Genomic DNA, 25060 nt, shown 5'->3' with positions numbered 1-25060 from the left:
TGACCCTTTTGAAACATATACCATGGTTCAAGGTACCTTTGATATACCTCAGAACTCTTTTTCCTGCTTTATAATGCTGCTGATTACAGCAATGCATGAATCGTGACAGCATGCTCACAGCAAATAGAATATCAGGTTTTGTTGCTGTCAAATACAACAAACAGCCAATAAGGCTTCTGTAATCTGTTTCACAGACAGATTCATGTTCCTCTTGGCTCGATAGCTTCATGCCAATAGCCATTGGTGTGCTCATTGGTTTACAATTCTCCATTGAGAATTTAGCCAGCACTTTCAAGGCAAATGTCTTTTGTTTCAAGAGGATTCCTCCTTCTACTTGATTGACTTCCATTCCTAGGAAATATGTGATCAATCCCAGGTCTGACATCTCAAACATTTCCTTCATTTTTGTTTTGAAATCAGCCAACATAAACTTGTCTCCTCCAGTCACTAGAAGATCATCAACATACAGTGACACAATAAGCTGTGTTTCAGCTCCATTCCTCTTAACATAGAGTGTTGGCTCACTAGCACTCCTTTCAAATCCCAAACTGACCAGGTATGAGTCAATTCGAGCATACCAGGCTCGAGGGGCCTGTTTTAGGCCATACAAGGCCTTTCTTAGCCTATACACCAAATGTTCCTTACCAGGCATTATAAAACCTAGGGGTTGCTCGATGTATATCTCCTCTTCTAAGAATCCATTGAGGAATGCAGACTTGACATCCATTTGGTGGATTGTCCACTGGTTCTGAGCAGCAACTGCAATCAGCAATCTGATTGTATCGAGTCTGGCTACTGGAGCAAATGTTTCCAAGTAGTCCAGACCATACCTTTGACTGAAGCCCTTCACAACTAGCCTGGCCTTTAGCTTGTTTAAACTTCCATCTGCATTGTGCTTCACTCGATAGACCCATTTTACACCAATGGTCTTTCTGTTGGCAGGCTTTTTAACCAACTCCCATGTCTGGTTCTTCACAATCATGTTGATTTCATCAACCATAGCCTGTTTCTAACCTTCATCTGCTTCAGCTTCTTCAAAACTACTAGGTTCTGCTATAGCAGCTTGTGCTCTTTCATAAATCTCATCTAGGGGTCTTGTGCCTCTCACAAGCACATCATCAACATCCATTTCAGGACCAAGGTGCTCGAGTTCAGCTTGATTAGGCACCAGGTCTTCTGAAGCAGCTTCTGGTTTACTCTTTTCCCAATTCTAGCAAGCCTTCTCATCAAAGATGACATCTCTGCTCACTTGGACTTTGTTTGTCAAAGGATCTAGCACCCTATAGCCCTTCTTAACTGAGTTATAGCCTATAAGAACACCTGGTTGAGCCCTTTCAGAGAGCTTGTCTCTGTTTGCTGCTGGTACTTGCGCATAACACAGGCAACCAAACACTTTCAGATGTGCCAATGAAGGCTTGAAACCGAACCAAGCCTCGAAAGGTGTCTTGGATGCAAGAGCTTTGGTAGGAAGCCTATTTTGAAGGTAGACAGTAGTGTTTACTGCCTCAGCCCACATGGTCTTGGGCAGTTTCTTCTCAAACAGCAGGCACCTGGCCATATCCATCAAGCTTCTATTCTTTCTTTCTGATACCCCATTCTGCTGAGGTGTGTAGACATTTGTAAGCTGGTGTTTGATACCAGCATCATTGCAAATGGCTTGAAACTGAGCTGAAGTGTACTCAGTGCCATTGTCTGACCTTATGGATTTCAGCTTGCAACCTGTTTCTGTCTCTACTGCAGTTTTAAACTTCACAAACACTTGAGCTACCTCAGACTTGTGTTTTAAGAAGAAAATCCAGCAAAACCTTGTAAAATCATCAATGAAGAGGATGAAATACCTGTTCTTGCTGAGTGATTCAATCCTCATCGGGCCACATACATCAGAGTGCACCAGCTGCAGTCTTTCAAAAGCTCTCCAAGCTGAATTTGTAGGAAATGGCAGTCTTGCCTGTTTCCCTATTTGGCAAACTTCACACACATCATCATGCTTTACTGAGCTGGTAAAGTTTTCTGCCAAGCCCTCTTTGGCCATTCGAGCCAGTGATCTGAAGTTGGCATGTCCGAGCCTTTGATGCCAAAGCTTGGAATCATCAACAGAAGCTGTGTATGCTGACTTTGAGTCATTTGGCCAGTGCACCTCAAAGCATTTGTCAGTCATTTTGACATTCATAAGGCTTGATCCACTTGGATCAGCAATCTGGCACTGTTTGTCCTTGAACACAACAGAATAGCCTTTCTCGAGCAATTGAGCTATGCTGAGAAGGTTTCTGTCAATCTCAGGCACCAAAAGCACATTTGGAATAATCTTGTTGCCTGTAGGAGTACTTATCAGCACCTCTCATCTTCCTTCAGCCCTTATGAACTGACCATTTCCAACCTTGACCTTGGTTTTGCAACTTCTATCCAAGGTTTTAAACAAGGAGGCATCTGGTGAGATGTGATTAGTGCAACCACTGTCCAATAACCAGCCTTTTGAGCATTTCTTCTCAGCAGCTAAGCAAGACACAGCAAAGACCTGCTCTTCTTGGTCACTACTGTCCTCAGCTACCTGAGCTTCAACCTTTGGTTGTTGAAATTGGCTCTGCCTTGGCTTGGTTCTATTTTTGCAAACCCTTTCAACATGGCCTTTCTTCTTGCAGTATTGGCATACTGCATCTGGCCTGAACCAGCATCTGCCTTCTGGATGACCTGGCCTTTTGCAATGTCTGCAGGGCTGGTCATTGCTCCTTGCAGCATCAGGCTTAGGTCTGCTTTTCCAAGGCTTTTTACCTCTAGAAGCATTGATGCTCGAGGCTTCTCTGGCCTTGACATTGAATGCACCTTCCTGGTTGTCTTCAGTTCTGCTAGCTCTTCTTTGTTCCTGAGTATAGAAGGTGTTGATTAGCTCAGTCAAAGAGATGGTAGCAAGATCTCTTGAGTCCTTTAGAGAGGATATCTTGGCCTCATATCTCTCAGGCAAAGTGGAGAGGACTTTCTCCACTATCCTTGCCTCATCAAAGTGCTCACCTAGGAGCCTTATACTGTTAACCACTGCCATGATTCTGTCTGCATACTGCTTCACTGTTTCTTCTTCCTTCATTTTTAGGTTCTCGAAATCCATTCTCAAATTCAACAGCTGTTGTTGCCTTGTTCTCTCAGTGCCTTGAAACTCCTCTTTAAGCTTATCCCAGGCCTGTTTTGGAGTCTCACAGGCCATGATTCTGGTGAAGATGACATCTGACACACAGTTCTGGATGCAGGACATGGCTTTGTGCCTTTTGGTCCTCTCATCAGCATGTTGCCTGATCTGAGCTACTGTGGGATTAGCCCTCAGTGGTGCTGGCTCAGCATCTGTGTTGACAACTTCCCACAGATCGAAGGCCTGTAGGTAAGTCTTCATCTTGACCAGCCATATGTGAAAGCCTTCTCCATTGAAGACTGGTAGGGCTGTTGGTGAAAATCCTGAAGAAGCCATCAGGTTCCTTGGTTTGAAGCAACAGGTCCACTAAGACAAGGGCTCTAGATACCAATTGTTGGTGCAAGAGGCAGCAACAAGCTGATTTCAGCTTACTTAAACAGCAAGTCTCGAGGCTTGCAGCAGAAACAATCAAAAAACTTGCAATGGAAAACAGAAAAGAAAGAGAGAGATTTGAATGAAAATGAGCTGAATTTTCATTAACATTTTAAGAAGGCATGATGCCAATACATATAAGGGATTACAATAGCAAAACAAACAAGTTATCACCTAATAACTTACCTAACACCACTAATTTGCCTAGTAACTTGGTAAACTTGTTTGAATACATAAACAGCTACCTAAACTTGTCATTCATCACTTAGTTACATCAAACGGCAGCTACCAACTAAGTTTGATCCTAACTAAATACAAAACATTCATTTAAAGAAACTAAATGAATAGCTTCAGCTTGCTGCACCAATTTGCTGTTGAAGCACGTTCCCTGCATGGCCACCTTTGCTGCTACATGGGAGCTGACTTCAACAAAATGATTACATGGAAATTGCTGTTCCTATCATATCTAAAAACCAAAAGATGCCCCAACTCCAAAGAGTAATGGTTTGCAAATTCTAGACAGCCATTTTCAAAACATATTTTGCCATCAGATTTTGTAAGTTCCGCCTTCCATACTTCACCAGATGGGACCTGGAGCAATGCTGGGCTTGACATGCCATTTCCATGGTTTTTCACAAACTTTCTGGGAATTCCCTGTAAAAGAACTCTTATCAACATATGCAAATGTTATATATATAATATACATAAATAGTAAAAGAAAATGCTTACAAGTTTTCCATTCAGTATAGTGTCTAGGAGAATTATTTTGAAGAAATAAGGAGAGTTGCTTATATACTTTAAATGGCCATTGCCTTGCTGGTGAGAAGAAGTTGCCATGCTTGAACAGTTGAGGGATGAGCCTTTGAGAAATTAATAAACATAAACATGAACTTGAAGAAGATAGCTGAGTACATTCTCCTCATTATTACTCATATCTACCTAAAGTATGGAATGGTCCATTTGTTAGAAGTAATTAATACCATTCTAAAATATGATTTGCTAATGACTGTTAAATTAAGTGTTTCTAGGCTCGAGGCTGATTCATTAATGGCCAAGAGCTTGTTTTTCTTGTAAAAGGAAATGAAAGATACTTTGATTCTACCAAAAAAGAACTCGTATTTGCCTTTAGAACTTATGTTTTGCCAAGCCAATTTCTTTGGCAATACTCGTTGGCACAGGCTGAAATATAAGAAAAATGCTTATGTAAAATGGAGTAGAAACAGCATTGAATTGAGAATTAATATGTTTTGTTCATACAAAATAGAACTTCTGGTATTGCTTCAAAACCACTACAAATGAAGCCTTCTTCGGGGTCATAAACACAACCTCCTGGTCCTGGCTAACATTTCTTGCACCTAAACCATGCATGAAACATTGAAATGAGTAGTGAAAAAAAGGGGGATGAATATGAAGGGTTTACACATGAAATGAAAAATTTATCCCACGAGAAACTGCTCTTGGTTTCTTGGAAATTGAATCACATTTTTGGCTTAGGGTTTCTTCAATTTGTCTGCTAACTCCAAGGGGTTGGGCCTTTGGTTTCTTGGCAGCAAAATGATGTTCTTTGCACATGCAGTTCGATCATAAATGAGAACATCGAACATTGAACTAAAAACCAAAAAAATCCAGAAAATCCCCTATTTCTAGGCCATGATATTTGACAAACTTTGACCATCCACTATTGAAAAAGTAACTTCCTTGTTGAACTGTGACTCTAACTCGCCATTCCCTGAGTCAGAATACAAGGTGAACATTGTGGGCGCATTTCCTTTAAAACCATACTTCACAAAAGCTGGTGGAATCTCTGCAAAAGGAAAAAAAAAAAAACAGTTAATAAGTTGTTTATATACATGAAACTAGAGCCATTAAGAAGCATTAAATGGCTGTTAATAGGATATGAACTTACCAGCTTGTTATCAAAATCTCCTATCGAAACCTACAAGAATGAACAAGGATCGAAGAGAGTAGTATATTCTTAATATTAAAACTTGAAAATCTACCCTATACAATACACATGTTTATATGTTTATAGTCTAGACCCTTGACTATTTTCAATCACTAAACTACTCCATTTAACAATTCAATAACAGACTAACAATTTGCACATGTGATATGGTATATTCTAACACCTAGTCATATTCAAAGTTTTGCATTAACTGCTGCAGTTTTCTCATTTGCTTTGCTACTTTGGATTCTCTCCATTTATTTATTTGTTTTGACGTGAAGTTGTAGATTTGCAGTCAAATGATTTCCATCACATTAGCTTTTTACCCCACCAGAGCAGGAAAGATGATCCTGTATATGTCAGAGAATCAAAATGCAGATGACAATCTCCATTTTTTTTTCTTTCATTAAAAGACACATTGATTTGATTTAAGCTTAAGAGCCAACATTGTCCTCCATTGGCTCCAACAAAAAGTGAACCGAAATCCATTTACCCGAGCAGCAAGAACTTGAAGAGCAAACCTAAAACTTACCTTTTACATTGCCCATATCATTTGCATTCGGTAAATTTATGTCGTTTTTTAAAAATTCAACCACATTAGAAATAGTCAAATAGACATGATAAAGAATGGGTCTTGTAAAAATTTTATAAATTTTTTTTGATAACTTAATTTCTTTAATAAAATAGTAAAATTCTTATTAAAATAAAATAGAAGTGGCAAGATATTGGGCTCAGGTCACAATCGAGAGTGTAGGGGCCTCTGGACTCTCGCAGTACGATGCGGGATGCACAAGTGAAATACGTATAGAAATATATTATCTCTATTTGTTAATTAGAATAAGATATTTTAACTTTACTGCATTACTTCTATTTAATTTTGATTAGAATATAGTTTTACAAATTTATAAATAGATATAATCGCCTCTCCACTTGTATCATTCGAATTTGTGTTCTATTTTACTTTTTTTTCTTTGCGATACATTGCTAGAAAATATATTTTCACACAAAAATCATTTAATTATTTGACCAAGTAAATTGAATCATTAAAATTAACAGTGCTTTAATTTTTTAGAAAGCTACATATATCACTAATTTTGCTATTTTCATTTACTTGCTTAGGAATAAAAAAAAATGTTCGTGACAGTTTATCCAACCATTGTTTACACCTCCATCAAGCTCGTAGGTAATTTGGGTTCTTTAGGAGAATCTGGAGGGTTTTGCAAGCAGCGTTTTTTATAATATGAAACAGACCAGTTTTTCAAGCTAATGGTTAGTGAATTTACAAAACCATCTAAAGGAAAATTATTACAGGTGAAATGTTCATAGGACGGCATCAGAAACAAGTTACGATGTCATGGCTAAACAGTTACAGGACAAGCTAATCATTGAATCAATGAAATCGGTCCTACGGTTTGGTAGCTGGGATTTGCTTCATCCTCTTGAAAAGCTTGATAGCTTTAATTTGCCTCTTCTAAGGCCTTACCTGAAATGGAACCTACTTACCCAAAGATAAGTCTTCAACAGCCTGCATCTTATAAATGGTTACCTTCATTGATGTTTTAGGACCCTCAATGAGTTCAAAGGCACAAACATCATCAACTTCTAAGTTATTATCCATAGCAAATCCACGCCAACCCGTACCGGATATTACACTTGGTTTTTCGATACTGTGCTGAAAAAATATCACTGGCCATGATTTTCCATCTGAAAGGAGATGTATGACCTCTTTGTGCATCTTTGTGAGATATTTCCTAGCAAAATTCACTGGTATACTCTGTTCGTATAAACAAAAACATGTCAGTTCAGTTATTTTCTGCCTTTTCAAGTTGCATTATAACATTTGCATGGTGCAGTCATAAGAACTTGGAAATGGCCAACAAGTTTCAACAGAAAAACTTACCAATCTACATGACTTAATATTTGATGGCTGTATGATTACAATAAAGAACGGATTTTCAGATTAGAAAGCACTAGCTATTCGAAAAGCTTTAGTTTTCTCAAGAGCAGTCAATGGTTCGGTGCGGCTCCGACTTGCGTACGACGGAGCTTTCCATTTCTCGGGACGAAATGCATCAGTTGAAGCTAATGACTGATGAAAATTTGCATGCTGGCCTTGGTGAATGACTACTATGAAGGATATTTCGATGCTATTTATTAGCTCAAACGCGCAAAAATCACCGACTTGAATATTGTTATTCCGTACAAAAGTATCCCAACCGCTTCGTATATATAGTCTTTCCCCTATTCGTCTCCGCTTGAAGGTAGCAATCCAAGTTTTGCCGCTTGAGTTGCAAAGGAGTACTGAACATTGCTCTTTCATCAAATGTTTCCTCACAAAGTTAGCTGGTATGGCCTGTGAAAAGGAAAATTTTGCTCATTTATGCAAGTTTAGTACATATTAATGAAGTAATGAAATGAACTGCATGCATAGGATCTAGTGGGGAATTCAATTGATTGCTTAGCAGTCTGCACTTTTTATCACTAGTGTGACCAACATATGATGGGTGCATGACAACTTGGAAAAATGGGTTCTCAATCACTACATGAGGTTTAAATTGTTGAATTATAGTATGGCTTTTGCTTTTATCACCATTTCTAACTTGACATCCATTAGACTTCCCATTGCACTCGGTTTCGATTTCCATAGCTGAATTCGATTTCAGCTCCTCCATCATTGTTCTTGGAGAGATGTATTTTATGATCTTTATAGAGTTATCATCTTCGGATTGGTTGATATTCTGCTCCGGAAATTCATCGGATCGCATATGACTATTACAGGTGTAGGGATATTGTATCTCTAGGATTATTTTCTTACAAATTATATTATTTTTCAAACATTTTGTGTTGTACTCCTCAGAAAAATGGGGGAGTCCTCAAGAAGCATTAACATATTTTAACATATTTTAAATGTGGCTGCTTCTCATTTTATCAATCGAACTCCTTCACCTCTTCTTCATGGTAAAACACCCTATGAAATGTTATTTGGTAGACCTCCTTTGTTTGATGATCTTCGTGTGCTTGGTTGCTTATGTTTTGCTCATAATCGGCGTTCTAAGTTAATACGTTTGCTCGAAAGTATGTTTTTGTTAGGTATCCTTTTGGAAAAAAGGGTTTATATTTATATTGTATGGATTCTAAGAAGTTTTTTGTGTCTGTGATGTGAAATTTTTTGAAGATATTATTTTAGAATTTGGATGGGAATATTGCAATTATTGAGCTCGACAATGTTGTTCTGCCATATAAGAGTGCGGACGAAATATTTTATACATATTTTTTATACAATTCATTCTCTTGTCACTCCGTAGCTTGTGAGTTCGCCACTTGCGGATTTTTCGTCACTTGTGGAGTATTCTTCTTCCTCCGATGACACGGTGGTACAAAGGGTTTTGGGGCTTTGGATAATGATGTATCTGAATTGGGGTGAGAGCATAGAGAAAAATTTCCTCAATAGTTTCAAGATTTTATCATTAATACTGCCATAAGGAAAAGTCCATCTCCCACCTTAGATAGTTTAGGGCCTTCCACAGGTACTCCATTTCTTATAGCGTATTATGTTCTGTGACAAATTTACTATGAAACACTGGAATTTTCATATAGCTACTACTGCAAAGATCAAGCCACAGTCTTTTAAAGAGGCTGTGAAAGATGCAGTATGGCATAATGCTATGTAGAAGGAGATTCATACTTTGGAGGATAATGACACGTGGTTTATAAAGACACTTCCTCCTAAAAAGAAAACTCTAGATTGTAAGTGGGTGTATAAGATTAAATATAACTCCGATGGAAATATTGAGAGAGTTAAAGTTTGTCTTGTCATTTTTGGTAATAGCCAAGTAGAAGCTATTGATTATAATGAAACTTTCGCTCTTATGGCAAAAATGGTGATTATTAGTGCTTTCTTAGTTGTTGCAGTTTCGAAAAATAAGAGTTACATCAAATGGATGTATATAATTCCTTTTTGCATGGTGATCCTGAAGAAGAGGCTTACATGAAGCTTCCTCCAGGTTTTGCACTTGATATGCCTAGACTAATTTTTCGTTTGCACAAGTCTTTGTATAGGTTAAAACATGCTCCTTGGTATTAGTTTGCTAAGCTGATTACTACACTGAAAGGCTATGAGTTTCTTCAATCATATTCTTATTAATCTCTTTACAGACACTAAGGAATTTGTACACATTAATTTGCTAGTTTATGTTGATGATTTGATTATTTTTAGGAATGATTATGTTGCTTTAAAAACTTGTAAAGGGTATCTCAATTCTTGCTTCCAAAAATATTTCTTTGGGTATGTTTCTTTGTCAAAGGAAATAAACACTTGATATTATTTTCAGAGATTGGTTATTTGGAAGCAAAGCCCGTAAGATTCCCAGAGCAAAATCATAGATTGATGCATGCTCCATGGGCAGTTTTGACTAATTCTGAGTAGTACAGATGGTTAATGGGTTGTTTAATCTATTTGGTAGTGACTAGACTTGATTTAGCATACTCGGTTCATGTTTTATCTCAGTTTATGCATGAGCCGAGGTAGAAGCACTAGGACACAACTCTGTGGGTTGTTTGGTACTTGAAAGACTCTCCTGGCCAAGGATTTCTATTGAGATTTGATAGTGATTTGTCCTTAAAGGGGTGGTATGATTCAAATTGGGTTGCTTGTCTGTTAACTCACGTTCGTTTACTGGCTGACTTGTCTTTCTGGGACAATCTCCTATTTCCTGGAAAACTAAGAAACAACGTATTGTTTCTCGTTCTTCCATTGAGGCTGAGTATAGGTCTAGGATTCTGCCACTTGTGAGCTCAAGTGACTGAAGACATTGCTATTGAGTTTAGGTGTTTATCATCCTAAAGCTATTACTTTATTTTGTGATAGTCAATCTGCATTTTATGTTGCACAGAATCCTATATTTCACAAGCGTACTAAACATATTGAAGTGAATTGTCACTTTGTTAGGGATACAATTTAGGATGAGTTGATTGTACCTTTTTATGTTCCGACCTCAGTTCAATTGGTTGACATTTTTACAAAAGCGCTTGGTAAGTTGCATATACTCTTGAGGTTTATGAATAAGATAAAATAAAAGAAAGGTCTTAAGAGAATGCTTCCAAGTTTTCCATTATGAATAGTGTCTAAGAAAATTGTTTTGAAGAAAAAAGGTGAGTTGCTTATATACTTTAAAAGATCACTGCCTTGCTGATGAGAAGCAACAGCCATGCTTGATCAGCTTTAGAATAAGCCTTTGAGAACTAAACACAAAACAAGCTAAAAAAAAGAAGTAATAACTAATATAGGTTGATTCGACTTTCCAGGGACTGTTGAACTGGTTACTATACTATGAAACATATGCTTAGAGATAGTTGACTGCTTAGCTTTCCGTTCATTTCTTATAAATCGATACTTCAAGAGTAATTAATACAATTTTAATGATGATTATTAGCTATTTACTGTTAAATTCATTGTTTTTGGACTCGAGGGAAACAAAATGATAGATTCATTTCATTAAACAAAGTTTTGTACTTGCCTTTCATCTTCCTCTTCAACCATTCAAAAGAAGGCTAGTATCTCTAGTTACAACAGATTAATCTATCTATTAAATTATGAGAGGTGCACTAACGAAAATCATATTAAGAACTTGAGGGTTTTTTATAAAAATAACCCAAAATATAATTAATTACTTAAGTGATCTGTTTTTTGATAAAATATGAAAACAATCCAAAATTTACAGTAAAAGTTGTGGAGCCAAAGTGTTTGGCGTTACCAACATGTCACGTCAGCAATTCTGTATTAAAAAATTAATTTTTTGGTAGAGCCATATAAAATGACGTCATTTGTATATATACTAGGAAAATATTGTGATTTTTTTAAAGTATAGAAAATTTAAACAATTTTACCTTTTTCACGTGGAGCCAAATAAATTGGCGCTACTAGATTCCAATACACTTGCTTGTTTTGCCTATTTGTCTATTGGAACAGCTTAATTTTTTTTTCATTTGTTACTTTTTCTAATTCTGTCCTTTTCTTTTTTTTCTTTTTAAGTTTTTTTATTTATTTAATTTTTAAGTTTTTTTTTATTTTTACTTTATTTATTTTATTTATTTGTTTGTTATTGGTTTTATAAAAAGTAAATAAATAAAAAACTTAAAATGAAAAACAAAAAAATGAAAAAAAAAACAAAAAATCAGAAAAAGTAACCAACAAAAAAATAAAAAATTTAGGTTGTTTCAATAGGCAAATATACATAACAGGCTAATATTTTGAAATTTAGCTAATATTTTGAAATTTGGTGACGCCAATTTAGAAAAAGTTAAAATTGTTTAAATCTCCTATACTTTTAAAAATTACAATATTTCTAAAGTAACGTTATTTTATATGATTCCACCAAAAATTAAAATTTTAATTTTATAATGCAAATTGGTAACTTGACATGTTGGCTTCACCAAAAAAATAAATTTTTAATACAAATTGCTGACTTAGTATGTTGATAGCGCCAAACACTTTGACTTCACTAACTTTTATAATAGATTTTGAATTATTTTCATATTTTATAAAAAAATAATTGATTTAAATAATTAATTATTTTTATAAAAAAGTTACTTTGCTATATAAAAGAATATATAATTGGAAAGTCTAAAAATATTTTTAATATGAATTACCAAAAAATGGGATCTGTTAAACTATATCATCATGTACATGCATTGTCAAGTACATATTGTCATGTATCCAATCTCCAACAAATCTTTAGTCTACTGCAGCAAGTTAACTATAAACAGAAACATAATGATCAAGCTTTCCTGAATGACTTTCCAACTTCAAAGAGGGTTCCTGGAAATTCATACATGATCATACCAATTCTTTTTCTTACCATCAAAACAAAAGATAGACAGGTACAACACAATCATACAAGTTACAAACCACCATCACCATCTTCAACAACTGGTAAACAACAGACATTACAAATGATACCACTTTTTAACAGACATTTTTTCTCATGTTTCTTCCATCACCATAATTTGCAGCTCTAGCCTTGCTAATGATCTTGAAGTAAATTACATTACCAGTGTTGGGAATGTGTTGAAACGAAATGGTATCTCCAGCTTCTAATTTGTTTTCTTGCACAAATTGTGACCATCCTGCACCTAGACGAACATTTGATTTTGCATCAACCAAGATGTTTAATTCCCACTTCCTACCCTCTGAGTCCTTTATCACCGTGCTCGGTTCCTCTGCCAAGCTTGTTTCTTTGGCAAAACTGGCTGGAACAGACTGAAATTTTAAGTAAAAGATATTTAAAATGGAGTAGAAACAGCATTGAATTGAGAATAGATAATCAAGACATAGTTCTTACAACAGAGTATTGATGGTATTTCTTCAAAACAACTACAAATGAAGCCTGTTCCAAGATTAACTCTGATACACCTAAACAAGCAATGATGATTGAAATGAAATGAGACTAAAAAACATGAAAAAAATTGAAGTGATGAAATGCAAGTTAAAGGACCTTTGGTACGCTTGGAACTTGAAGCATATTTTGTGCTTGGTGGTAGTTCAGTTTGCTCGCGAGGTCGATCTCTTGGTCGCTTACCAGCAAGGCTACCACAGTTTCCAGTTCCATCCTTGTTAACAACCTGGACATGGATTAAATGGCCTGTATTTGGTACGTGTTCGAACAAAAGGGTATCTCCAATTACAATCTCGTTTTCATGCAGAAACTTGGACCATCCAACACTCAGAAGAACTTGTTTTGAACTAAAAGTGGTCATCATTGGCCACATTCCACCTTTTGGACCTCTAACCATCACCATGGATACCTTTCCCAAGCCTGCTTCTTCAGTAAAACATATCGGAATACCCTGAAAAAAAGAACATATATGAAGTAGAAAGTAATTAACACTAACAGCCAGCAATATCGAATAAAGTAGTTGTGTTCTTACAGCATAGTATTTATTGTATCCCTTCACAACCATTACATATGAAACATTCTTCGGGGTTACTCCAGATACAAACTCAACCTCCTGTACACCTACACCATGAATGAAACATTAAAAAAAGTTTGTGAGATGCAAAATGAACATGAAGGGTTACACATGAAATGAAAAGGTTGGGGCTCACGAGGAACTGTTCTTGGTTTCTTGGAAGTTGAAGTACATTTATGGCTTGGGGTTTGTTCAATTTGTCTGCTAACTCCAGGGGATCGGCCCTTTCGTTTCTTAGCAGCCAAAATGATGTTCTTTGCACATGCCGTTCGATTATAAATGAAAACATCAAACGTTGAACTATCAACCAAAAAGAAAACCAGAAAATCCCCTATTTCCAGGTCATGATATTTGACAAACTTTGACCATCCATTGTTGAAAAAATAGCTTCCTTGTTCAACTTTGATTCTAACTCGCCATGAGTTCCCTGAGTCTGAATACAAGGTCAACATGGTGGGCACATTTCCTTTAAAAACATACTTTACAAAAGCTGGTGGAATTCTCTGCAAAAAAACCAAAGAAGACAGCATTTAATAACTACATACAGAAAACTTGAGTGATTAAGAACTAAGAAGCATTAAATGGTTGTTTAGTAGGATTTGAACTTACCAGCTTCTTATCAAAGTTTCCTATCAAGATTTTGAAGAAAGAAGGGTTTCTTTTGGGTTTCCTAGTCATATTCAAAGTTTGCATCTACTGCTACTGCTCTCATTTGCTTCTTTAGTTGTCAATTTTATTTCTTTCTTTTTATCTTTTTTTTTTTTTATTTTTTTGTTGAACGTGGAGTTGCAGAAGATTTGCAGTCAAATGACTTTCCATAAGATACTAGAGTTAAAAAGATTTTAGCGGTGTCAGAGATTTCATTTTCCTGGGATTTTCTATACTATTTTCAGGAAAAGCTATCACAGCATTACCTATAGAGTATAAAATCTCTTTCCCCAGTTTCTAAAATTGGTAAATTTTGATTTGGTTTAAAGCCCCCCAGGCTCCTATACTAAACCATGAAAGAACCCAGAGTTTGTTTTCTTAACTTATGGGTTTATGTTCAGTCATTGCTTCATAAGCATGGAGCATATATTGTGAAATTGCTTGATAAATGTTGGAGCACAGGCTAAAATATGTGTATCTGCAAAAATACAAAAATTGTTCACCTATAATTTCGTGCCGAATAGTGAAAATATCATAACCATTTTTCTTTTCAAATTTGAGTTATGTGATAGACATCCTATAGTGCTTAATTTAATGACAGGCACTGTGGAACAGAACAGGTTTCGTAAGTGCTAAAAGTCAGCTTTGGAGACTGCATTTATTTTGAAGGCAATGGAGGCATAAGTTGGGTTCTAGCATTCCATTCTGATGATTCTACCATTAATTTTATGCACTTCTTGTAAGCCGGAAAAAGTGGGGTTTAATGCTTTATCTCTGCTCTAGTTATGGCCTTGGCCTTATTCAAGTGATTCATTGTGCTGAAACCAGGCAATTGAATGAAGACAGGGAAAGCTTTAGGTAATGCTAGGATCAGAAATTCAATTACAGGTGAAATATTCATACAGAGAACATTAGACACATGTTACAATATCATGGCTAACTAAGGAAAACAATCGAACATAGTGATCCTCGAAATGGTTACACGACAAACAAATCATTGAATCAATGACATAGACCCTACAGGCTGGTATCTCTGCTTTCTCCTTCATCCAAGCCAATTCAGTTTTAATCACCAAGCTGAACTAACTGGTTCCAGGCTGCCCCAACTTGCATACAACGGAGCCTTCCGTGGACTTGCAATTGCATTCAAAGCCTTCAGTGAATCAAAGCCTTCATTTCACTGAACGAAACACATCAGTTGGAGCTAATGATTGATGGCAATTTGCATGCTGGCCTTGGTAAATGACTACATTGAAGGATATTTTGATGCTATTTATTAGCTCAAAGGCAGGCTTTTTTATAAAATTAACTAAAAAAATTTAATTAATTATATAAATGACTCATTTTTTTATTAAACGCATAAATGACTTTAGATCTACAGTGAAAGTTAATGGAGCTAGAGAGTTTGGCGCCACCAACATGCTACATAACAACCGGAATAAAAAAAATTAATTTTTTGATAGAGCTATATAGAATGGTACTACCTGTATAAATATAAAAAATTACTGTAATTTTTTAAACAACGAGGGATTTTAAAAAAATTTCTATTTTCAGGTGGAGCCAAATAAACTGGGGCCACCAGACTCCAAAGCTACAATGTGATTTTTTCTTTTAAAGTTTTTTAAAATTTTAAATATATTAAAAATTGTTAATTATAATTAATTTTAAATTTTTAATATATTAAAAAAATGTTAAGTATAACCAATTTTAAAATTTTAATATATATATATTCAATATACTTTTTAAAAATTTTTAAACTTTTAATTATATTAAAATTTTAATATATTTAATATATTTTTTAATAGGTAAAGAGAATTTTTTTAATATATTTACAATTTTAAAGAAATTTAAAAATAATTTAAATATATTAAAATTTTAAATATGTTGAAGAAAATATTGAGTATAACCAATTTTAATTTTTTTTAATATACTTAATACATTTAAATATATTAAAATTTGAACATATTAAAAAAATTTTAAGTATAACTAATTTTAAAATTTTAATATATTTAATATATTTACCTATTAGAAAAGATTTTTTTAATATATTTAAAATTAAAAAAAAAACCTCGTTGGATAAAAGGATAGACAACTTTAGTAAATTGATGGTGCAAATTTATCTGTTGCTGAGGTAGCAAAAACAATTTTGCTCCACTAACTTTTCACTGAAAATTTAAGTATATGACCGACTTGGAAATTGTTATCCCGTACAAAATTACCCCAACCAGTTTGTAGAAATGAATATAGCTTTTTCCCTTTTTGATTTTGCTTGAAGGTAACCATCCAACTTTTCCCACTTGAGTGACAAAGAGTCATAGAACAGTGCTCTTTCATCAAATTTTCCCTTACAAAGTCAGCTGGTATGGCCTGCACATAACAAAATGAATGAACAGCATACATATATCGTTGCGGAAAGGATCGTTTCGAGAACTCCGATATGACTACAAGTAAATTGGTATCAGAGCGTAGTTGAAGGAGTGATAATATTTTCTGAATTGCCCTGTGACTGCAGCTTTGTCTGATCTTTCACATCAGGAAGAAAATATTATCATTCATTCAAAGGTTCCAAATTATGGCTACAAGTGTTTCATCGACTAAGTATGATGTCGAGAAATTTACCGGGAAAAATAGTTTCAGTTTATGGCGCATCAAGATGCGGGCAGTGCTGGTTCAACAAGGATTGCTAAAAGCATTGTCTGGTAAAGATAAATTACCAAGCACGCTTTCGGAAGAGCAAAAGGATGACATGCTAGAAAGAGCACATAGTGCTATTCTGCTATGTCTAGGAGATGAAGTGCTACGAGAAGTAGCGGATGAGAAAACCGCGTCCGGTTTGTGGCTCCGGTTAGAGAGCAAGTACATGACGAAGTCATTGACGAACCGGCTCTACCTCAAGCAAAGACTCTATGCCCTGAAGATGGAGGAAGGTACACCTGTTTCCCAGCACCTGGATAAATTCAATTCCATTATCATGGATTTGAATAATATCGATAACAAAATCGATGATGAGGATCAAGCAATAATTGTTTTGTGTTCTTTGCCTCCCTCGTATGAGAATTTTGTTGATACAATGATGTACGGTCGTGATGACCTGACTCTAGAGGAGGTGAAAAATGCCTTAAGTTCCAGTGAGTTGAGGAAGAAAATCACTGGTAAGGTGGTCGAAAACAATGAAGGCGAAGGCTTGGTTGCTCGAGGAAGATCCAAGGCAAAGGGTGGAAGTTCAAGTAAAAGCCATCCTAGATCGCAGTCCAAGAAGAGAATACAGTGCTACTACTGTAAGAAGTACGGGCACATGAAGGTAGATTGTCCGAAAAGGAAGGAGAAATCAGAATCACAGGAGCAACAAAATGATCGTGCGAATGTAGCTGATGCAGATTCTTCAAGTGATGCCGAGATCGTTCTTGCAGTATCCGACTCTTACGCTGGTGGGAGATGGATTCTTGATACGGGAGCTACATTTCATATAAGTACTTCGAAAGATGCATTCTCAACATACGAGAAGCATTCTGGTTCAGTACTAATGGGAAATGACCACGCATGTCAAGTCATGGGGATTGGCACAGTTCGTATAAAGATGTTTGACGGTATTGTTAGAACTCTAACTGATGTTCGGCACATTCCAGAAATGAAGAAAAATTTGATCTCTTTGAGTACGTTGGACAAGAAAGGCTTTCGGTACTCTGCTGAAGGTGGAGTTCTCAAGGTATTCTCGGGTGCTTTGACTGTGATACGTGGTAATTTGGAGCGGGGCCTTTACTTCCTCGATGGTTCCTCGGTTACAGGTGTTGCGGGAGTGTCATCATCAGATGATCTAGATTCTGACACCACGAAGTTATGGCATATGCGGCTCGGGCATATGAGCGAGAGAGGCTTATCGGTGCTAAGCAAACGAGGATTATTGTCTGGGCAGTGTACAGGAAAGTTGAATTTCTGTGAGCACTGCGTCTTCGGTAAGCAGACTCGGGTAAAGTTCAGCACTGGGATTCACAAGACAAAAGGCACAGTGGATTACTTCCATTCTGACCTTTGGGGGCCTTCTCCGACAATTTCTAAAGGTGGTTACAGATATCTGCTTACCTTTATCGATGATTACTCGAGAAAGGTTTGGGTGTATTTTCTGAAGAGCAAGTATGAGGTTCTCATCAACTTCAAGCAATTTAAAGCTTTGATCGAAAATCAAACAGGAAAGAAGATCAAGCGATTCCGGACGGATAATGGCTTGGAGTTTTGCTCAGGTGAATTCAATGAGTTCTGCAAAAATGAAGGAATAGTGAGACACCGCACTGTTCGTCGAACACCACAACAAAATGGAGTTGCAGAACGCATGAATAGAACTCTCTTGGAGCGAGCTCGTTGCATGCGATCAAATGCTGGGCTCGGTGAAGAATTTTGGGCTGAAGCTGTTAATACTGCTTGTTATTTGGTTAACAGATCTCCGTCAACAGCTATTGAGCTGAAGACTCCTGAGGAAGTATGGTCTGGTTCTCCTGCTGATTACTCTGGTTTAAGAGTGTTTGGCTGCCCTGCGTATGCTCATGTAAATGAGGGAAAACTCAAACCGAGGGCGAAGAAATGCATATTTCTTGGATACGGCCAAGGGGTGAAAGGATACAGGTTGTGGTGTCCTGATCCGGTTTCGTCCAAGTTCATCATCAGCAGAGATGTGACTTTTGATGAGTCATCCATGCTTCGATCCACCACAAATTCCCGGGAAAAGGAGGAGTCAGATAGAATGGGAGATCACGGTGTTGAGAAGCAGGTGGAGTGTCAGGTGGACGCTCCAATTCCTACGGAAGGTACTTCAGTCCAGGATGATCAAGTTGAGGTGCAAGATTCCGATGAAGATGAGTCACCTCAAGAAAAACCATATAGCATTGCCACTGGAAGAACGAAGAGACAAATCAAACCAAATCCGCGTTACGCTAATCTGGTGTCTTTCGCGCTCAGTGTGGCGGAGTCCATTGGTATAGAACCTTCCAGTTATAATGAGGCTGTCACGTGTGATGAGTCGGCACAGTGGGCAATTGCTATGAGTGAGGAGATAGAATCTCTTCACAAGAACCATACTTGGGAGTTGGTTAAGCCGCCAAGTAACCAGAAGATAGTTGGTTGCAAATGGGTCTTCAAGAAAAAGGAAGGCATCCTAGGGGTTGAAGCAACTAGATTCAAGGCACGATTGGTTGCTAAAGGCTTCACTCAGAAAGAGGGGATTGACTACAATGAAGTTTTCTCCCCAGTCGTAAAGCATTCTTCCATTCGTGTATTACTTGCCATGGTGGCCAAGTCTGATCTAGAACTTGAGCAGCTTGACGTAAAAACGGCATTCTTACATGGTGAGCTCGAGGAAACAATCTACATGCGTCAACCAGAGGGTTTTACAGTTCCTGGTAAAGAAGACCATGTCTGTCTATTAAAGAAGTCTTTATATGGATTGAAACAATCCCCAAGGCAGTGGTACAAGCGGTTTGATAGCTTCATGATTCAGCATGGTTACACAAGATGTGACTATGATGCTTGTGTCTATCATCGGAAGCTCTCAGATGGTTCGCACATTTATTTGTTGCTGTATGTTGATGACATGTTAATTGCTTCCAAAAACATGTCGGAAATCAACAAGTTAAAGTCGCAGTTGAGTGGTGAGTTCGAGATGAAGGATCTGGGTGCTGCCAAGAAAATTTTGGGCATGGATATTCACAGAGATCGCAAGGCGGGCAAGCTTCGTGTGTCGCAGAAGAACTACATTGAAAAGGTTCTTCAACGCTTCGGCATGGATAAAGCGAAAACTGTGAGTACTCCGTTGGCACCACATTTCAAACTCTCTGCAGAGTTGTCACCACAATCTGATGAAGAAAAGCAGCAAATGTCTCACATTCCATACTCGAGTGCAGTTGGAAGCGTGATGTATGCAATGGTTTGCACTCGTCCAGACATTTCACATGCAGTTAGTGTGGTCAGCAGATACATGAGTTGTCCTGGCAAGGAACACTGGCAGGCCGTGAAATGGATTCTCAGGTACTTGAGAGGTTCTGCAGATTTATGCTTGGTATATGATCAGAGTGACTGCACTAGCAGTGTCACGGGCTATGTGGACTCTGATTATGCTGGAGATCTGGACAAAAGAAGATCTCTGACGGGTTATGTTTTCACTTATTCTGGAGGAGCCATTAGTTGGAAAGCTGTGTTACAGTCTACCGTAGCCTTATCTACGACTGAGGCGGAATATATGGCGTTAGCAGAAGCAGTGAAAGAAGCATTGTGGATGAAAGGTCTAGTAAGCAGTTTGGGTTTACAACAGGATTTCACTGTTGTATTTTGCGATAGCCAGAGTGCCATACATCTGACTAAAAATCAGATGTTTCATGAACGGACCAAACACATTGATGTCAGATATCATTTTGTTCGGGAACATGTTACGCAAGGTGACATTGTTATCAGCAAGGTTGCTACCGAGAAGAATCCTGCAGATATGTTAACTAAGGTGAATTTGTTGCGGAAAGGATCGTTTCGTGAACTCCGATATGACTACAAGTAAATTGACCGGAACGAAAAATAAAGTGAACACAAGGATTTACGTGGTTCGGCTTTAATGCCTACGTCCACGGGCAGAGGCGAAAAGAAATTTCACTATAACAAGATGAAGATTACAAGTGTTTTACACTCAAGACACAACCCGAGAACCTCACAACTCTCAACCCCTATAGAAAACCCGAAAGCTAAAATCCTAGCTTTCAAAGAACAAGCTTTGCTCTCTCTTGGTTTGGGATGATTAATATGGCTAATGAACCTCTCTATTTATAAGAGAGTTCAAGGACATAATTGTCCAAAACTTTGGCAAAGATTTGTGGTTGAAAATGGACACCAACAACCATCCACTAATCCACTACCACCAACAACCCACTACCAACAACAACAATCCACTACCAATTTTAAGCCATTTCTTAACATATATGTTGACAGTGGGAATTCAATTGATTGCTTACCAATCTATATCTTTTACCGAGACTAAGACCCACATAATCTGGTTGAATGACAACCAAGAAAAATGGATTCTCAGATTTGAAAGTACTACGAGCTCTCTCGAGAGCCTTAACCTTTTCACAAGTATTCAATCGTCGAACTGTGTTATGGTTCGTGCTTGTATCACCCTTTCTAGAAGGAAAATCAGGCTTCCCAATGCACTCGGTTTCGGTTTCCATTGCTGATTTTGTACTTCTCATCATCTTATGAGACTGAGGGCGAGGGCGAGGGCGAGGGCCAGGCAATTGCGATTCCTCTCTCGGTTTCCTGGATTGCTCGATATTCTGCTCCAGAATTACTTGGACTGCCTGTGATAATTGCCGGTGTAGGGATATTGTATCTCTGTAGCAGTCCTATCAAAGGTGATTACATGAAAATTGCTATTCCCATCATAACTAAAAACCAAAAGATGTCCAATGTACAAAGAGTAATGATTTGAAAATTCTAGCCAGCCATTTTCACACCATATTTTGCCGTCACATTTTGTAAGTTCCACCTTCCATACTTCACCAGATTGGACACAGAACATTGCTGGGCTTGACATGCCATTTCCATTGTTTTTCACAAACTTTTTCGGAATTCCCCGTAAAAGAACTCTTATCAATACATGCAACTATCAGATAAAATAAAAGAGAGATGATGGGAAAATGGTTACAAGTTTTCCATTTTGGGTAGTGTCTTGGGGAATTATTTTGAAGGAATAAGGTGAGTCGCTTATATACTTTAAATGACCATTGCTGAGTATTTTATCCATCATAAGGAAATGCCTGTAAACCCATATTTCAAAAGTAATTAATACAATTTTAATGATGATTATTAGCCATTGACTGCTAAATTCTTTGTTTCTGAGCTCAACGGGAAACCGAAGGACATATTCATTTAATGACCAACGTTTGTATTTGCCTTTCATCTTCCTCTTCAGCCATTCAAAACCAAGGCTAGGATCTCCAATTATAGCAGATAATCTTATCTGTCCAGCACTATTAATTAAAACCTTATAATAAGAATTATGAGAGAGTAATTAACTGTGTAACGTGTTTAGTCTTCATCATTGTCAGTGTAACGTGTTTGGTCTTGTTAAAATCTTTAGTCTAATGGAGGAAGTACTATAAACAGAAAAATAATGATATGAAGTGTTGATCACCGAACTTAAAGGGCTTTTCAATTTCATGATCATACCATTTCTTTTTCTTACAGACCAAACAAAAGTAAGACTGGCATACAATGTAACCCATGGTCACCATCTTCAACAGTTCAATATTCAAAAAGCTGTGCTTGGAGCATATTTTGTGCTTGGTGGTTCTTCAATTTGCTTGCGAGGTCGACCTCTTGGTCGCTTAGCAGCAAGGCTGGTGTCCTCACAGGGATTTGCTTGCTTGTTTAGTCTCCCACAATTCCCATTTCCACCCTTGTTAATAACTTGTATGTGGATAAAATTGCCTGTATTTGGAAGGTGCTCAAACAACAGGGTATCTCCAGCAGCTATTTCGTTTCCATGCAGAAACTGGAACCATCCACAACCAAAACGAACCTGTCCTCTGCTCACGTTGGTCTTCATTAGCCACATCCCTCCTCTTGGATCCTTAATTACCGTTATGGATTCCTTTCCCATGCCTGTTTCTTTGACAAAACAACGCGGAATATACTGAAATTTAAGAAACAGATATTTACATGAATGTAGAAAGTAATTAACACTTGTTAACAGCATTTAATAAGTAGTCGTTCTTACACCATAGTATTTATGGTATTCCTTCCCAACCATTTGAAATGAAACATGCTTTGGGGTTACTTCAGATACAAACTCAGCCTCCTGTGCACCTAAACTACGCATGAAACATTAAAAAAGTTAGTGAAATGGAAAATGAACATGGAGGATTATACATGAAATGAAAAGGATGGGGCTCACGAGAAACTGTTCTTGGTTTCTTGTTTGGGGTTTGTTCAATCTGTCTGCTAACTCTAGGGGGTCGACCCTTTGGTTTCTTAGCAGCCAAACTGATGTTCTTTGCACATGCTGTTCGATTATAAATAAAAACATCAAGCATTGAACTATCAACCAAAAAGAAAACCAGAAAATCCCTTTTTCCAGGCCATGGTATTTGTCAAACTTTGACCATCCACTGTTGAAAAAGTAGCTTCCTTGTTGAACTTTGACTTAAACTCGCCATGAGTTCCCTGAGTCAGAATACAAGGTGAACATGGTAGTCACATTTCCGTTGGAAGCATACTTCACAAAAGCTGGTGGAATTCTCTGCAAAGAAAAGAACAAAAACAGCAGCTAATAAGTTATTATATACATCAAACATTAAATAGCTGCTAGTAGGACTTGAACTTACCAACTTCTTATCAAAGTCTCCTACCAAGACCTTGAAGAATTAAGGGCTTCGTTTGGTTTCCTAGTCATATTGAAAGTTTGCTCAACTGTTGCAGCTCTCAGTTGCTCCTTTGGCTCTCCATTTTATTTCTTTCTTTTTGAATCTGTCAGAGAATAAAGCATAGCTTTCAAACTATGGTGTATCTCACAATTGAATACTATAGTATCAGTCCAGGATTTTTTATACTATTTCAGTTATAGCTATCATGGACAGGATTTCCTGTTGAATTGCTTTCCCAGTTTCTAAAAATGTTAAAAATTGATTTGATTCCACTGGCTCTGAACAAAAAAACGAAAAGGCCTCCATTGGCTGAAAACTCTTGTCCAAGGAAGAACCAAAATCATGGAGTTTGTTTTGTTATGGTTAAGGTTTACCTTCAGCCATTGCTGAGAAAACACGTGTGAAAATTTGATGTTAATAAAACTCTTGGAATGCCCTATCTGAATTTTGGCTTGTTAATAAAAATCAATGATGTCTCTTCTTATTATGGGGCCTTAACCATTCTGTACTAAAGGGAAAAAAAAATAGAAAGGATAGACAAAGCCCCGGATTGCTTCATTGGCATGGAGCATATGGTGTTAAAGGCAATGGAAGCATGGATTGACTTCTATCATTCCATATTATGATTCTGCCATTGATCTTATGCGATGCAAGAAGAAGCTAGAAAAGTGGGGCTTTAATGCTTTTTTTATGATTTTATCTCTGTTCTGGCCAAACTATAAGGATAAGCCAGATGGTTGCTTGTTTAACCAACCAAATATGGTTCACCTTTGACAAATCAACCAAATTTCTGGCCATGTTTGTCATTGCACCTTGTTGAGTGCGGATTGACTCCTCCGGGAGAAGTCTTCAAAGTGTTATTCTCAAAGACACCGACTCGGTCCCTCAACGATGGAAAGTATTGTCCCTTGAGCGAGTTTTGCCCCCGCTCCATAGAAAGCCATGTATGGTTCACAGAGGGAGATGCCTTGACTGTATGTGAACATACAACCATCCACCAAGAGGCAATATGAGTGTTTTGTCCTTGGGATTTGAACTCCTAACCTATGGTATATAGGTCATTTGTTGGGGCATATGGTACCCCTTGAGCTAGCTACCAAGGGCGAGGTGCTCACATTGTTTCTTAGTGGGTGGTCATATGTCCACATACAATCGAGGCACCTCCCCCTCTGTCAAACGTACATGCTCTCTACGGAGGGTGCAAAACTCTTCCCTAAGAGATAATACCTTACACTGTTGAAGGATTGGGTTGGCATCCCCAAGGACGACACTTCAAAGACTTCTCCGTGAGGAGTTGATCCCCCCTTAACATACCTTATCCCTTATTAATATACAACAATAATAACAATACTTCATAAAGATGATGACATGCAAAATCTTCCATATCAAACAGGTTTTTAACTGGTGACCAACTGCAATTTTCAATTTAGATGAAGTTTGTCAATGTTTCACCATCATCAACCACCTCGTACAAGTTCCCTGTACAAGACAGCTTTGCCTACAAGATACCATACGATGATATTGTTGGAAAAAAATATAACTTAAAGTAGGTCT

At 37.3% G+C, this 25060-nt stretch overlaps 2 protein-coding genes across 6 annotated transcripts; both read right to left on the bottom strand.

Moving 5' to 3' along the window:
- Positions 1 to 12265: 12265 nt before the first annotated feature.
- LOC107908228 (putative B3 domain-containing protein Os03g0621600) lies at positions 12266 to 14394 on the bottom strand. 4 transcript variants are annotated; one of them, XM_041080633.1, is made up of 6 exons: positions 14073 to 14394; positions 13600 to 13966; positions 13422 to 13510; positions 12989 to 13340; positions 12836 to 12897; positions 12266 to 12743 (listed from the first exon to the last, which is right to left on the bottom strand). In XM_041080633.1, the coding sequence occupies exons 1-6, from the start codon at positions 14154 to 14156 to the stop codon at positions 12696 to 12698; spliced, it is 1002 nt and encodes a 333-aa protein (XP_040936567.1). In that variant the 5' UTR covers positions 14157 to 14394; the 3' UTR covers positions 12266 to 12695. The 4 variants fall into 4 exon arrangements, with proteins under 4 accessions (XP_040936567.1, XP_040936559.1, XP_040936561.1 ...); XM_041080625.1 differs by having other exon boundaries at positions 12266 to 12753; positions 14073 to 14372; XM_041080627.1 differs by having other exon boundaries at positions 12836 to 12906; positions 14073 to 14368.
- A 7834-nt stretch (positions 14395 to 22228) lies between these two features.
- Positions 22229 to 24839, bottom strand: LOC107907804 (uncharacterized). 2 transcript variants are annotated; one of them, XR_005904755.1, is made up of 4 exons: positions 23468 to 24839; positions 23038 to 23382; positions 22861 to 22954; positions 22229 to 22776 (listed from the first exon to the last, which is right to left on the bottom strand). XR_005904755.1 is itself a non-coding variant. In XM_041080618.1 (4 exons), exons 2-4 carry the CDS (start codon positions 23174 to 23176, stop codon positions 22393 to 22395), a joined length of 612 nt encoding a protein of 203 aa, XP_040936552.1. In that variant the 5' UTR covers positions 23177 to 23382; positions 23468 to 24820; the 3' UTR covers positions 22230 to 22392. The 2 variants fall into 2 exon arrangements, 1 of the variants encoding a protein (XP_040936552.1); XM_041080618.1 differs by having other exon boundaries at positions 22230 to 22776; positions 22861 to 22949; positions 23468 to 24820.
- Positions 24840 to 25060: the final 221 nt, after the last annotated feature.

Source organism: Gossypium hirsutum, chromosome A02 (genome assembly GCF_007990345.1).
Source record: "Gossypium hirsutum isolate 1008001.06 chromosome A02, Gossypium_hirsutum_v2.1, whole genome shotgun sequence".
Lineage (NCBI taxonomy): Eukaryota > Viridiplantae > Streptophyta > Magnoliopsida > Malvales > Malvaceae > Gossypium > Gossypium hirsutum.
The sequence above is the reverse complement of the archived record's forward strand: the minus strand, read 5'-3'. Positions and strand labels throughout refer to the sequence as shown.